Source organism: Meleagris gallopavo, chromosome 14, assembly GCF_905368555.1.
Source record: "Meleagris gallopavo chromosome 14, MGAL_WU_HG_1.1, whole genome shotgun sequence".
Lineage (NCBI taxonomy): Eukaryota > Metazoa > Chordata > Aves > Galliformes > Phasianidae > Meleagris > Meleagris gallopavo.
The window spans coordinates 10,556,785-10,571,399 of NC_139417.1; the positions used below are offsets into that span (position 1 = coordinate 10,556,785).

The following is a 14,615-nucleotide window of genomic DNA, read 5'->3' on the forward strand; positions in this document are numbered from 1 at the left end:
TGGACAGCAAGACAAATACTGTTTCACAGCAAACAAATCCAAATGGATTCTAAGGCTCTGGATAGACTTTACAGAGACCTCTTAACCCATCCATGAAATACTGCTGTGGAAAAGGTGTAAGAGCACTAGACTTTTCAGGTAAACAGTATGATGCAGCAAGTTCTTTTGTGAATGAAAGTATAAGAAGACAGAGTCTAGTTATTTAAAATTATACCTGATCAGATTTGCCTGAATGACACTGCTACTCTTACTACAAGTCTCAAGGGAGCTTTGCCTATGAATCTCAGAACTCCAATTTTACAACTTATTATAAAGATCTCACAGATATCACCAGCCCATCCCCTCGAGCACTGACTCTCAACTGAGGTGGACTGAAGCTGAATCCCCACCAGTACTTTATGTGGTGTTCTCTGCTTCTTTTACTGTTGCTCTGACCTATCCAGTTACTGATGTTGGATAAGCCTTGAAGAACTGAGGAGCTCACATCACAAGTTGACACTTCTGAAATGATCAAAATTGTTTTCAACTTAAATGTTAATTAATGCCCTGAGATAAATGTCAGTCTTCTCTACTGAGGAAGTCAAAGTCATTTCTACTGCATAACAGTCAGGTTTTTCTTGGCCACCGTTCTAGTCACTTATAAAAGCGATGCAAATTCCTTTTTAACAGGGCACAAAAGGAATCGACAAAGGGGATAGCTTACTAACACTTAAGTTCAAAACCTATAGGAGACATATCATGGGAAAGACTTCTGGCCAGTTGGCTTCCAGAACTGAGAATGTAGGTAGAAGCAGAGAAGCAGAGAAGGCAGTAACTTACATGCATCTATAAATTGAGATGTGTGTCCCTGAATCAGCACTTCAGGATCTTTCAGGATCACTGAGAGAGGCTGGGGGCATAACAGAAAAGGAGGTTAGAATGGAAGCAAAATACATTGAGGTGGGTGATGTTTCAATGTCACAAAAACCCACAGTGCATCATTAAATTAAGCTGCATTGCCATCTCTTGTAAATTATCCTTTTATCTTTCACCTTTTGTCAGGGTCACACATCTCCATCTCACATGAGCCATAGCTGAGACAGACGGTGTCATACTTTGGGGAACAAATGCTGTACAAGTGCAAGGGGATGACTTTTTAATGTCCCTTTTGCAGTTTTCATTTATTCTAACATTTATTATATTCCTTGCTCCTGGACTTTTGCAGCTAGAATCTCAGGTCTTGGATCTCCTCATTTTAATTCTTCTGGCAAAATAAAACCTTAAATCTATTGATACTTTCAGATCTTGGAGTCAGTGCAATTTATTCTCTACCAGTTGCCTACAAAACATGTGTTTCATCTGGTCTATCTCTTCCAATAAGAATCTCCATTAGTTGAATTCACAGGATATCAATCTGAGTATTTGTTTCTCAGCCACAACGAAACCCACACTATTAGCTCATTGGTTATGGTGGTCTCACAAACTTCCTGCTCTGCTTCCAGAGATCCAGTTTTCAAACTCAGTTTTGACCAACTATTCCTTCCTCATTCATTGTTGCCATTAGATATTAATAAGGACCTTCTACTTCTCTAGGTTGTTCATCATTGTCCATTAGTTATGTTTGCACACACCCTCAACAATGTTATGTATTTCATAGATCATTTTAATACGGGTAAGATAATCATCCAAAGTCATATAACGCTGAAATCTGAAAGTGAATAGTGGGCCTGACACCCATTCATTTAAACTCCACCAGTTCAGCTTAGCAGCCCTGCCATTAACTAGGAGAAGTACTAGACATGCTTCCTTAATCGTTTGTAATACTGTATATAGTATGTTTTGAATTGCAGCAAGGAAAGAAAAAAACTACAAAGCATGTTCAGATCACTGCAAGCATTTTCTTTCATTGGTCTTAGTCTGCAAGCCACTTGAGCATGATACATTGGTGTCTTGCCACTCTTCACTAGAAGTCCTTGTTTTTACTGAGCATGCCAAAAACCTGCGTCTCCATAGGCCTTTGCCAGTTCTAATACATTTTTCATCTTTGTCTCCAAGTTGTAGCTGAATCAGGGCCAGCTACTCTGACAGCCGGCTCCAACCATCATGTAAAGGGTTGCAATCACACCTTGATAGGTCAAGTTAATTAGGGGTACAGCAGTCAAACTAGTTTTAAAAATCAAGGCCTTTTGTCTGTCCCATTTGCTTATCATAACCCAATAAGCATGTTACGGAGTCTTTCCTTCCAAGAAGGTGGTGTGTTGAGGTAGCACAGTGGAGCCTCTAGTTTCTCTGGGTAACAGATGAGGTTGAAGCCTAAAACGAACCTTCAGGTCAGCTAACACAAATCAAATCTCTGGCCCAAACAAAAGGAGAAATGACCACAACATTGTATGAGTCGTTAGTGTGACTTACAGTTCAAACAGCAGCTGGGGGAAATAGGGACCAAAATATTTCAACCTGCATCCTGACAGCATGTGCAGTCAAGGATCTGAGAAATTAAGAGCACGTTTTTAATAAACTGAAATATCAGGAAATGAAAACAAATGTTCTCTTCCATTGGCAATGATGTATGCATGAAAGGAAGACATTAGCATGCAAAGCTGGGTATAACACTGACACTGACCTGCTTTTAACCAGAAAATCCAAAAGAAGTCACTTCTACTATTGGGTCTGGCTAGTGGAGGGTAGTTTTAAATCAAAGGCTGATCCATTTATGTCTGTGTGACAGATGACACCAATGAAGTGTGATATAATAAACCCATTACTGGAATTCACTGGGGGGCTGGAAGAATTGTGTACGGCTGAATTAGGTAACTGGTTTCTATGGCAACATGTTAAATGTGCCTTGTGCAGAAGACCTGTTCATTCTCCATTTTGTAGCCTGTGGTGACCTCTTTAGGGACAGAAGTCCCCAGCAGTGTCTTTTATCAAAGATGAGTGGACTTGCTTTGTAGTTAAAAGACTTTAGTCACTCTTCTAAACACACTCTGTGAGTATCAGATGAAGACATGGTGTGATGGGACGCAGTTCTATCTGCTTCAAAAGCCACCAAGCTGTTAGAAGCCACAGCCAACCCTGTGAAAGGTCTTTGCCTCTATATGGATATTGTAGATCTCTGCTGCCTTTTTCCACTCACAGAACCTCTCTGAGAACAATTACTGTAGAGGGGAACCACCTGCACACAGACACCAAACCAGGCCAGGGCTCTAAGTGGAATGTATGTGATCCTGTTCCAACCATCTACAATTTTTGCTGTCTTTTCTCAGGCTTTTCCTTTACTGTATTCATGCCAAACCTTTTGATAAACAAAGAAGGATCCCCCTCCCCTCCGACACATACCTCATTAAGTGGCAACATCAATAATTCAAGAGGTCACCACTAAGGCTTCAGTGACTTCTTAAAGTCTGTTCTCATACAGCGGTGGGTCACTAAAAAGAAAGGTGCTCAATGCCTCATAAGGTTGAATTCCTGGTAGCTGATACACCAGGATGGGGTCCTGCATTGCAGTGAACTGTCTGTCATCAGGGCTGTCCGTTAAAGTTGCATGATGTTTTTCTGACTTTCAGCCGGAAAAGATTCCAGGAGGGATTAGTCAGTCCTGAAAGTAAGTGCCCGGTTGTTATGACTAGGGCCGTCTGTTCAGCATTTCGTTTAACTTGAACTGTAGAGGAGATAAAATGCAGAGACAAGTTGAGAGGAAGCAGTTAACACCAGCAGTGTAAACAAACAGATAGCACTGCCAGGCCCTGCTTCCCTGGAGGAAGAATTAAGGGGCTCAAATAGTTGTGTCTGAAGGGAATTTGAACTGACGTGAGACCAGTCCAGGATTCCCATCCGTGCAAGTGAATTCAGGAGGGCACCAAGTGTCCTGCCCTGACCTGGTTTTAATGAGCCATTGCAGAGACATTTGGCACCTTACAAACCAGCCAGGAAGGCACAGCAGCATTCTGAGCATTACTTCTACATTTCCTGACATAATAGGCAGCAGATATCAAACCATTTTTTCTTTTCATCCTGTTTCATAGAAGCTCAGTGAAGTAGCCATGACTTTTTTTTAAGTCTCAACTGTGAAAAAAAATTCTTGTCTACATCTACATATCTTAGAAATCCATTGTTGTAACTTTTGAACTCCTGGCTAATGAGCACTTACTGTTAGCTCTGTTGTTACTCACGTATCACTGTCATAGTCAGACTACATCCTTTACTAGGTCTTTTCACGTGTGAGGTTTCAGCCAAGGCCTAAAGAGGTAAGTGGCTCTACTGAGGAGAAATGGATGCTCTCCTATGAGGATGCTGCTTGGTTGACATTGCTTGACACGGATGGTAACTCGGTGTTGAACTTTCCATGACAGAAGAGTGAAATGAGACTCTTGTTCTCAATCTAGGTCCCAGTAGAGCTGTCTGCATCACAGAACTCCTCATCCCCCTATGCCATTTCAGAGCAAATATCTTTTCTCATAATGAAAAAAGGACACTGCGCCGTGTGTGAGTAAGGAAGTGTTCTGAGATCCTCATGGAATGTTGTGTAGAACAGAGATAATGTTGTCCATTCCCTGTACACAGACTGTAAACTGGAGTTTGTTGTGTCCAGCAGACTAGATTTTGCACTCTGACTACATTTTCTGACTTGATGGAAGACACTGTTTCTCCCTACAAAACTTGCCATAGACGTAGGGCTGTGTATATGTAGATAGGCTGAAGCTACAGAAAACAATTAGTTTGAGGAAAAGAAAAAAGTCTGCATGTGTCTTCAGCTTTGTCTGTCTCTAACCTTGATTGTGCAGTCTTTCCCATCATCATATTGGCAGCAATGCCTGAATATTAATATTAATGCCACACTGGCTGCATTACTGAGTAACCTCAAAACAAATGTAAATTAAAGGGATATTGGCCATTTTTGTTTTGGAAAAGACAGAATGAATTCAAGACACCACTGTACTGAAAGTAGCCAGGTTTAGCTATATCAGATAACTTTTAAAAATCACAAGCATAATTATTTCTTTAAGAAAGAAATTATTTATTCTGTACCTGCTACTAAGTCTTATTCTCCAGAAGGACAGAGGAGTGGCGGATGTGGAATAAGAAGCTCTATTCCATGAATCACTGGAGTGAACTTTCTGACAGTTAAGAGAATACCTAGACTTTCTTTGTGCTTCAGTCTATACCAAAACAGGAAAAAAAAGACTACTTGTGTAGTAAACTTTACTGTTCCACAAGGTGGAAGAATTTCAGTCAAGAGGCTCCATCAAATAGATCAGAGGATATTTGCCACTGGGTAGGAAAAATTCTGAGACACAATTGTTTACTATTCCTTTATGAGCAAAATCAACTCACATGAAAATCTCTTAATGTAGAGGATTTAGGACTGATGAGAGTTTTTATTGCAGCTTCCTTCTGAGGGGCCTAGTATAAGCATGCAGACATTTCTGACCTCATTAACCTGATTGTGTGCAACATGATCAGCATAGCTTAAGGATGATTTGTAATACCAAATTCTTGTTCTGCACAAGGATCTTCTTTTGTATGAGGCCATGAATTGGCTCTCCTCTCCATTTATGTCTCATATTCCTTGACCTTAGGCTATAAGCTTGCAAAGGGGAACTTTTGTTGTGTCCACATCTTTTCTGACTAACACTGGCTGGAAGATCAGGTTAAGAAAACAGAATTATCTGTATCAGGAATGGAGAGGCAAAACATGTGGCAAAAAATCAAAAATCTGAGACACTGTCTCTGGAATGAAGATGACCTCTTGACTGGGGATAAAACATCACCCTATGTGAAGCTGTGCCAACTTGCGTACAACAAAACCATCCTTTAACAGTGGCTATCATTTTTAGCTTTGCACATTTACAGCATTCTCCAAACTTCCTTGCTCTTAAAAAGGTCAGGAGAGGACAGGGTAGTGACCATCTTTTTGAGGCGTAGCTGATTGACTTTTGAAAATGAGAATGACAAATATGCGCTTGATAGCAGATATGCTGATAAGCATGAATGCCCTACTCAGCATTCAGCTCCAGTGTCAGCCCCTGATTATAGGGAAACTCAGGATCTAGGATGCATTTCCACAGAGGGTTGAGCCCATAAAGGAGCATCACACATTTCTATTGAAACTGAAATATTTCTACGTTGTGCCTAAGTCTAAGTCGTTCAGCCCTTAACAGACCTAGTCACCAACATTTTCTTCTGTGCTTATGCTACTTTTATGAAAACTACACACGGATGCTAAGAGAAATGACTGGGGGGAGGGGGCATTAGAACAGTTTTAGAACAGAAATGATATTCAATGATTCAAATAATGAAAATTTTGTTTTCATTAGAACAGAAGAAAAAAAAAAAAGGAAAAAAAAGAAAAAAAGAATGGAACTTCCATGAAGCTTGATACCAGACAGATATCAGATATTTACTTAAATGAGAAATGGCCTTATGGTGAATATCACTGGGAAACTCTTTTCAGAGCTTGCATCTTAATTATTAGAACATATTTCTTTTTCATCACATTGTCTTAATTTTTTTTACTTGAATATAATGGAAGATTGCAAATTTGCAAGATATCTCTGGGAGATGAAGAGTGCATCATGTTTTTCTTAAGCTAGGCAAAAGGCATAAGCCAAATGGCTTCAGAAAGCAAAATAAAATCTGGTGAAATAAAAAGAAGAATAAATAACACAGTGGAGAGATGGAGCATCTCTTCCCAGAGCTTATGAGTCTATGAATTCATTAAGTCTTAGATCTATGTCTAATCTGATCTTTCAAACATTTATGTAGAAATGATTGAGACTGCCAAATTCTTGTCTTTGACCTATTGTTGTTATTTTTAAAATTCTACGTGCACTGAACATCCACATCTAGGGATTCTAAGAGAATTTTACAGATATAAGTTTATTAATTTAAATTTATTAACTTTATTTCATTGTTATTATTTACTAATTAATCTAAATTTATTGATCTAATTATGAAGAGGGGGAAAATTCAATTTTCAAGTTTTATACATATATAAAACAATGCTGTTATTGATACTAACTAAAACTGTGCTGCTTCAATGCAAAATGCAGCTCACCTAAACTGACTCAGATTGGCAAAACAAAACTACTTTAACTCTCTTGACACAAAATATTTTTAAGTAACTCCTCAATATCTTTGGCTGTTTCGCATCTAATTTCTTAATGCTGAATTCAAGAAGAACATCTATAACTTCCACTCCCAAAAGATTTCACAAATGTTATGCCACCCAAATCAGATCTTTAACATTTAACAAATCTTTCTTTGGGTGAGAGAAGGATGAACAAACCCAGCCTCACCGCTGAGCTTATTCCAGACAGAAATATGTCATGAATTAATCATACAAGCAAACTCTTGTACCTCAACTGGAATGGAATACTCATTTTTTCTTAAACAAATGTTGCAATTCCTATGGGACCTCTAAGCTATAAATATCCCCACTCACAAATACCACTGATAGGTCTAAGAGAATATCAAAGCAACTCTCCTGAAGAGATGCCATTGACATGGAAGTCAGGTGTGAGAGAGGAGCTTATAAAAACTGGTTATCGAACAATTGCCTTACCTCTTGACTCCTCTGTTTTATGCCAATTTAAAACAGTTTCACAAGGACTTTTAGCCAATAATGCCCCAGTAGTTAGCTTTTAACCTGCTTTGAGATCTTGGAGCTTAGAAGGTCTGCAGAGCAATTCTATTCAGTTCACTGCCTTGGTCTTGGATGAATTGGCTCACCCATCCAGGAGGAGGATGTGTGTCTGTACATCACCAGGTGCTCAGGACTCTGGGAAACGATTCCACCTCTATGTGGTCCACAAGGGACTCGGAAGAAGGAGAGGGGGTGCATAAAATTGCCTTCCACCAAAAAGACCAGACCACGTGGGATTAGGGGAACCGGACAGAAGAGATTTGGTCTTTGTCCTCTGAATCCATCAGTAACAGGAAATGCTGGGCACTGGACAAAACAGACTAGGCCATTTTCTCATGGTTCCATTGACTGGGGGAATGTAGACTTTGGTGTGGAAAGGCCTAGGCTATTTTGTCATGGCTTCTTTGGTCAGGGGAATGTAGGCACCTGCATTGCACAGCCTGGGCAAACTGCCCATGGCTCTATCAAACAAGACACCTCTGATCTCACAAATGTGGGTATCTGTAGCTTTGTAAACAGCTGACAGTACAAGAGGAGGGAATTAAAAGGAAGACCAGAGCTAACCAAACAGAAAATGCTGCAGGGAGGTGGGAAATGTACTGCTGCCTTCACTGCATTACTGACAGGTGTAGCTCTGTGCAGAGCCTGGCAGCTGATCCTGTTGATTTAAGGGGATTTATTTCCCCACGTGCCATCAACATCCAACAGAATTATCTTCCAAGCATGTACCACAAGCTCTTTTCTGGCTCCTATGAGCAAAAAGAAGAATAATATTTTATATGCTACAAGTGTTTAAATTGTTTGGTACACCAACTAAGAAAGAAACAAAAAAATAAACCCACATTTGGGTTTCCATATGGGAATCCATATGGGAATCCATATGGAAACAAACCTTTCACTCCCATAATGGAGTTAGACAGAATTAGAATGGAGTTAGTCATCACTTAGAAGACAGTGCTAAAGAACCCAAAGTTACAATTTGCAGACAGCTGGAAGGCACAAAGCCTTGCAGTCCTGTGAGCAGATTGCAACATAGCTATTTCTCCTCTTCCAATGAATAAACTAGCTTGCTTTGTTAGAAGACTGGTTTCTCTCAATGCCTACTCACCCTAAGCCAACTTGTATTTTCTAGTGCATGGTTGAAGGGACTATACCAAAAGTGTGGTCACAGTTCTCACTTCTGTCACATATCTCTCTAGCGCCTTAGTTTACCTGACTCTGGAACTCTGGTGGAGCCATGTGCTTAAAATGCTTTGAAAAAATTGGATGGCATTAATGTTATATTAATGCCAGTAAGCCTTGGTTTTCTATTTCACATACGATGGGATGAAAGCAGGTACAGTCACCTGCTGCAGCAGGGCTGTTGGTTGGTAACTGTGGTCGTGCTCAGGGATCACTCACAGCCAGACAACTGTTAATGTGGAGCCTTCTCAATAGGAACTATTACTTTTTCCTGAACAACACCTCACAATGTTTTCTGCATGTGCGGACCCCTACATCTTCTCCTGAGTGTGTATCTTCTATATTTCAGGTGATCTATCGTGCCTTAACTCCATCTAACAAGATTGAAGATCCCTATAGTCCTGAGGCTCAAGATCTCCTGAAACTCACCAACCTCCGCCTCCTTTTGTTAAAAAGACAGGAATGTCCATGTCGTGGTTTGGGATTGGTAGAGAAACCTCAGAGATTTGCCCACTATGCTATTTATGACCTGATCATCCGGGGCAGCTGCTTTTGCAATGGGCATGCAGAAGAATGTGAACTTGCCAACAGGACAGGAGAAGTGGAGAATGTGGTGAGTCCATGACATTCACTCATTTAGTAGACTTGAGTATCCTTCAACTTGCTTAAAATTTGTTAGAACCTAAAATAAAAAGTAAAAGAAGCCAAACTTCATAGGAATATTCTTCCTTAACACCACAGCTGTCCCCTGTTCAGTATTTATATGCATACTTAGATGCTGCTATTTGTTGGTAATTACTGCTGTCTATGTTTTGATTTAGCTACAAGTACTATATAGTAGGAGTATAATAACAATCCAAGGGAAATGATGCTAACCAAATATCCAAGTTTGTCAAAACACATACATCACTGAGAGAGCTCAAGCCACTTTAAACTAGTCAATGATGTCACTGTTCCAGTAGGATGTCTGTCTCTGTAATGGGTTTTGAAAGCCAAAATAACCTGGTGTACCCTAACACAATAGACCCAAGAAGTACATCCTCAGCTAATTTCTGTCCCATTTGATGTATGGTTTGGTTTATTTTCTTCTGGAATGTGTATTCATTGTCTTCCTTTCAGGTTTTCTAGGTTCAGATGCAGATATTTAACAGATAATTAGGATTGTATAACTTTCACAATATTTGCAAAATCATTTCTGAATCTGTTCCATCTGTGGTATTAAGCTAATTTACAATATTTTAACATTGAGATGTTATCAGATTCTGATAACTACTAATATAGACCCACATAAGACAAAATGTGTGGAGAAAAGCTGTTTAAAGAGTGCATCCTCCACACTGCAAACTGTTAAATACACACATGGTGAAACCAAGTACATGAATAACAGGCTAAATGAATACAGCTGGTGGAAGAATAAACACTGCCCATCAGAAGAGGAAAACAAAAATATTGTGTGTATTACTGACATAGCCATTGTAAACTGTGGCTGGATCTTTTTTTCTTCTGGTCACAAGGGAATAGAATCTTCTTGTGCCATCAGTGACTTCATGGGGCAGAAGGTGAAGCAGTTTTGATGAAACACATTTCACAAGTGAGTCATGTCTCAGGAGACAAGGGGGTGGATGCATCTCAGTATCCAATACAGGCATAGATATTATCCATAGATATTATCAACTCTTTGTCTAATCAGGAATTCAAGAGCAGCAGGAAGTGAGAAAAGCCTTCCAGAGTTTTAACTACCTCTAGAATTCTAGATGAGGGCTGGAGAAGACAATGGTATAAGACCTTGCATTAAGGTATTATCAGGCATTCCTAAGCCATTCAGCCATTCACTAGTGAATGCCTGCTGAACTGTTTTTGTTGGGTTTTGTTGGTTGTTTTTTTTTTTGTAATTTTGATGAAAGAGATTCAACAGCATCCTTCAGTAACTGTTCTCACTTTGACAGTTTGAAAATTCTTTCTCAGTGTCTGCCAAAATAAGGTGACTCTTTCTTGTCCCCTTTCTCCCAGTCATTTTAGAGAGAAGTTGATGTTCTTTCTGCTGATATGACTGGAAGGTTCTTACCATATCCTTCCCTGCTTGTTGCTTTTTTGTACTGACCAGAGAACTGTGGTTGAAATTGAAAATTCTACTCCCAGGTCACATTAGCTGGGAGTAAAGCTGATCATATTATTTTACTGCTATTTTCTTTCATTCATACAGTGAAAATCCACTAGAATGAGGGCATTTAGGTAAGCATACAACTCTGCATCTTATGGTATGGTAACATCCTTGCCTATGTGCAGAAGGAAAAGGCCTCTGCTGTTGATTGGAAAACACCAATGATGCATTTCATATCAGCCAAACTACTTTATAATAGTAATCTTTCTCATCTTGTAATTTTCCTTTCTTAGTAGAGACATGAAAAGTGCTCTGCTTTTCCATAGTGATTAAAGCAGAACAGAGAAAAGAGATGTTAAAAACAACACTGATTCATTCTGCTGGCCATATCTAATATTTAACACACACACGGGCAGAGAAAGTCTCAAGACAGTTTTTTTATGGATAGTGTGGGTGATATCACAGCATGAAGGCAGAGCAGATTCATGTTTCCTTGTCTGCTTTCAAGTACGTAAATAAAATGCTGGAAAAACATGGACCACAGAAAGGCATAAGTAATAGCAGTCTCAGTCTCTTAAGATTTCAGAATCTTTATGTGATGTTTGTTCTTTTTTTTTTTTTCTGTAGTTAACAAAAACAAAAACAAGTCTATGTAGAAAACAACAGTAATTGTTCGCCATGGGATAGGCCCAAAACTTGAGATCATTCTGCACTTAGGTCTTGGGAGGTACATAACTCTGCTAAATCTGTTTTTCTTACTCTTGAATGAAATCTTAATTTGTAATAATTGTACCATTGCTATACTAACACTATACAGAGCCTAAATAATGGAGAAGACTAAAGCACATTTCTTGACAGTTTTAAACCAACATTTTCAACTCCACTTTGGAGGGAATAGATGATGTATTACTATTAGATGATCTGCCAATTATCAGCTTATTTGTGGATCTGCCGATTCAGACACGACAATCCATTCTTCTTCTAGATTTTTGATAGAGGATGCCAATAGGAAATGCAGCTGTATGACAATTGCCATCACAGATGCCATGGTATCATAGAATCTAATGATACAAGACAAATGCAGATTGTCAGACTGACCTCCAAATGAGATAAAATTATGTTAACTTGGAATCTTAGAAAGTGTCGTGCATGCTCTATTTGCTCATAGGTCATTAGCAGAAACTGAGTGGAGCAAGAATAATGTAGTCTTTTTTTCCATAGGATACAATGGAAATGTCCTTTGATCCCTTAGTTAGACAGCAGACATCATCTTTTTTGGTAATGAGTTATGCAGCCAGCTCAGTGCAATTTATCTAGATCTTATTTCTCTTATTAACTACCAAGAATATCATGTCAGACAGAAGAGAGATTTGAGGAAATGAAGATGGGAACTGTAAGCAATAGGCAAGAAACTTCTGGGCAAACATATCTTGAATTTGGAGTTTGTTGCTAGAAACAGTGATATTTTCTTGTCTTCTGTATCCTTTCCTCATACCAAAGATAGATGCCATACCCAACTTAAGTAGCTTCTTTCGGTAGCTAAGGATAAAATTCTGAATTTCACAACGTGTAGTATTCAATTTTTTTTAAGGTAGCTCCTTTGTCAGTGTGGGAAATCGTCTATTGACATTGCATTTTGCTGCAGAAACCAAAGAGGTGCATTTTCTTTTAAATGTTGGGCAATAATATGCCCTTATAATGGAAACAACTATTAGGATCTGGCCACCTGAATATGGTCTCTTCCACCATTGGGAAGTACTCCTGTCCCACATTCTGCTGTTGCAGGGTATACAAGTATTGCTTTGTAGCACATGGTTTCTTTATTGAATTCCAGCAAAGTCAGGAACAGTTTTCAGGTTTAGAATCTGCTTCAATAATGTATTTTATCTGAGCCCAGGGTTGCTTCCAGAACATGCAATGTTTACAAAGCAGAAAGTGCACACAGACAGAATACTGAATCTAGACCAAATTCCTTTCCATTTGCCAAACATTTCACAATTATCTTTCTGGTGCATGAGAAATAACTATGGACAGAGGAAAGCAAATGTAGATTAAAATGTTTTTGACGAAAGCTTTAGGATTTTTTCTTTTTGGTACCTTCACTGCCAGGAAATACTTACAAGTTGCCTCAGATGTTTCTTTTGCCTCTTTGTCCTGTTTATAGAGACAAACTAGACTCCCTGTGGGTCTGATGCTCCACAATGAAGCAAATGGGAAGTTTTCCACTTACTTCAGAGGGAGCAAGATCTGGTCCTAAGTGAGATTCCTTGTTTGGCCTAAAGTAGGTTACATAAGGTAAAACTTGTTTTTCTGCAGAGATTTTCTAGGCAACTTGGCTGTCATACTCTTGCAAATATTATCTCCTCTGCAAATATCTTGTGCAGTTCTACTGACAATCCCCCAATGAAGTTTTCACATTATCTGATTCAAGCTCTGCCAGCCTGTGTGTTATCCAGTACTCAGAGCTGCCTGGAAGTGAACTCACTCTGTTGCAGTTGGCAACAAAAAGAGTAGGTTTTATGAAGAAAAAGTTTAGTCTGTGTATACCAGCTATGCCAGTAGTGTAGGGAGTGTTTAAAAACAAAAATCTTCTAGATTTTCTAGAATAAATTCTAGAAACAGATGCCTATGCCAACATACATATATATTTTTAATTAAAACTGAACAAGGCCTTAAAGCTCTGCCCATAATGATCCAAAAGCACAGGATCATATAAATTATGGACTAAAAAGTAGCCATGAGTTATATGAAAAGAAAGTGGTCTCACTGACATCTTTGCTACCCACAGTGGATTAAGGCACTCCGTTAGAACATGTGGGTGGATGAGAAAGTTTCAGATATTTGTGTTTAGAGATGATCAGGAAGATGACAGGGGAGCATCATGGAAAAGTTCTTCTTAATGTTAGCAGATAACTTCAGTGAGTTCCTAATTTCCTGGGGGAAAATAGACCTCAAAGCCATACTCTAAATGAGAGAAATAAATTAAGTTCTCAATTACTTTAAGAAAATCAGAAAAGGATATTCAGACTTCTCTTGTAGGTCACATCCAGAAGATCCTATTTTATCACATTCTCACAAAAGCCACTGGGAATATTAACTGAAGAATACTTGAATAAATCTAAACAGGATCTTTCCTATATACCCCATTGTTCTCTTGCTGTTTCATAGAGATTGAAGACTGCCATATTAAAGTAACACTTCTGTCACTGCCAGGAGCTAGTTTATGGCCAACCAAAAACATCAACACCATTGTCTCTCTGAGTTGTTTGTGAGGGCTATTTCATCTTACGAAAGACAGCTAATTTGGCTTCTTTGGTGTGCCCTGAAAATGAATATGATGGCATATTGCATCTTTACTTCACTTCTTGAAGATTGGGTGTGTGGGCTCAGTGTGCTTAACTTGATGTCCGTGCAAGTTCTCCATGAGCACTACTAAGAACCTGTGGTTTGCCACCACAGCCTCTGGCATTCCTACCATCAACATGAGGTTTTGAGTATGGTTTAGAGAACAACCACAGTTTTGATTATCAGATCCACGTAGTGGTTCAGCCAGCAGGAATTCTGCAATTATAAAGTCAACAAGTTTTTCCTGCACTTCATTACTGTTGTGGGATATCTTTTACTACTGCTAAAGCTGAAATCAGAAGAGCGTGCCTATTTAGAAATAGTGTTTGAACTCATGCCTGAATGCTTTCCTGAATCAGGTCT

The 14,615-nt window shown here is 39.1% G+C and overlaps 2 protein-coding genes across 3 annotated transcripts in view; one reads left to right on the forward strand and one right to left on the reverse strand.

Annotated features, from left to right (window-relative positions):
- The window catches only part of UROC1 (urocanate hydratase 1), a 69,556-nt gene that overhangs the window by 46,256 nt on the left and 8,685 nt on the right, over nucleotides 1-14,615 (reverse strand). Inside the window, exons 2-4 of one of the 2 annotated variants that reach the window (XM_085235921.1) lie at nucleotides 3,319-3,640; nucleotides 2,392-2,467; nucleotides 820-889 (exon numbers count right to left, since the gene is read on the reverse strand). The exons of the other annotated variant lie outside the window; for it this stretch is intronic. The gene's annotated coding sequence lies outside the window, so the exon portion shown is untranslated. The remainder of the gene's footprint in view (nucleotides 1-819; nucleotides 890-2,391; nucleotides 2,468-3,318; nucleotides 3,641-14,615) is intronic. 2 annotated transcript variants of the gene reach the window in all.
- The window catches only part of LOC100541214 (netrin-4), a 46,206-nt gene that overhangs the window by 9,932 nt on the left and 21,659 nt on the right, over nucleotides 1-14,615 (forward strand). The window contains exon 3 of the mRNA XM_031555575.2: nucleotides 9,156-9,419. Coding sequence (XP_031411435.2) covers nucleotides 9,156-9,419 — 264 coding nt within the window. The remainder of the gene's footprint in view (nucleotides 1-9,155; nucleotides 9,420-14,615) is intronic.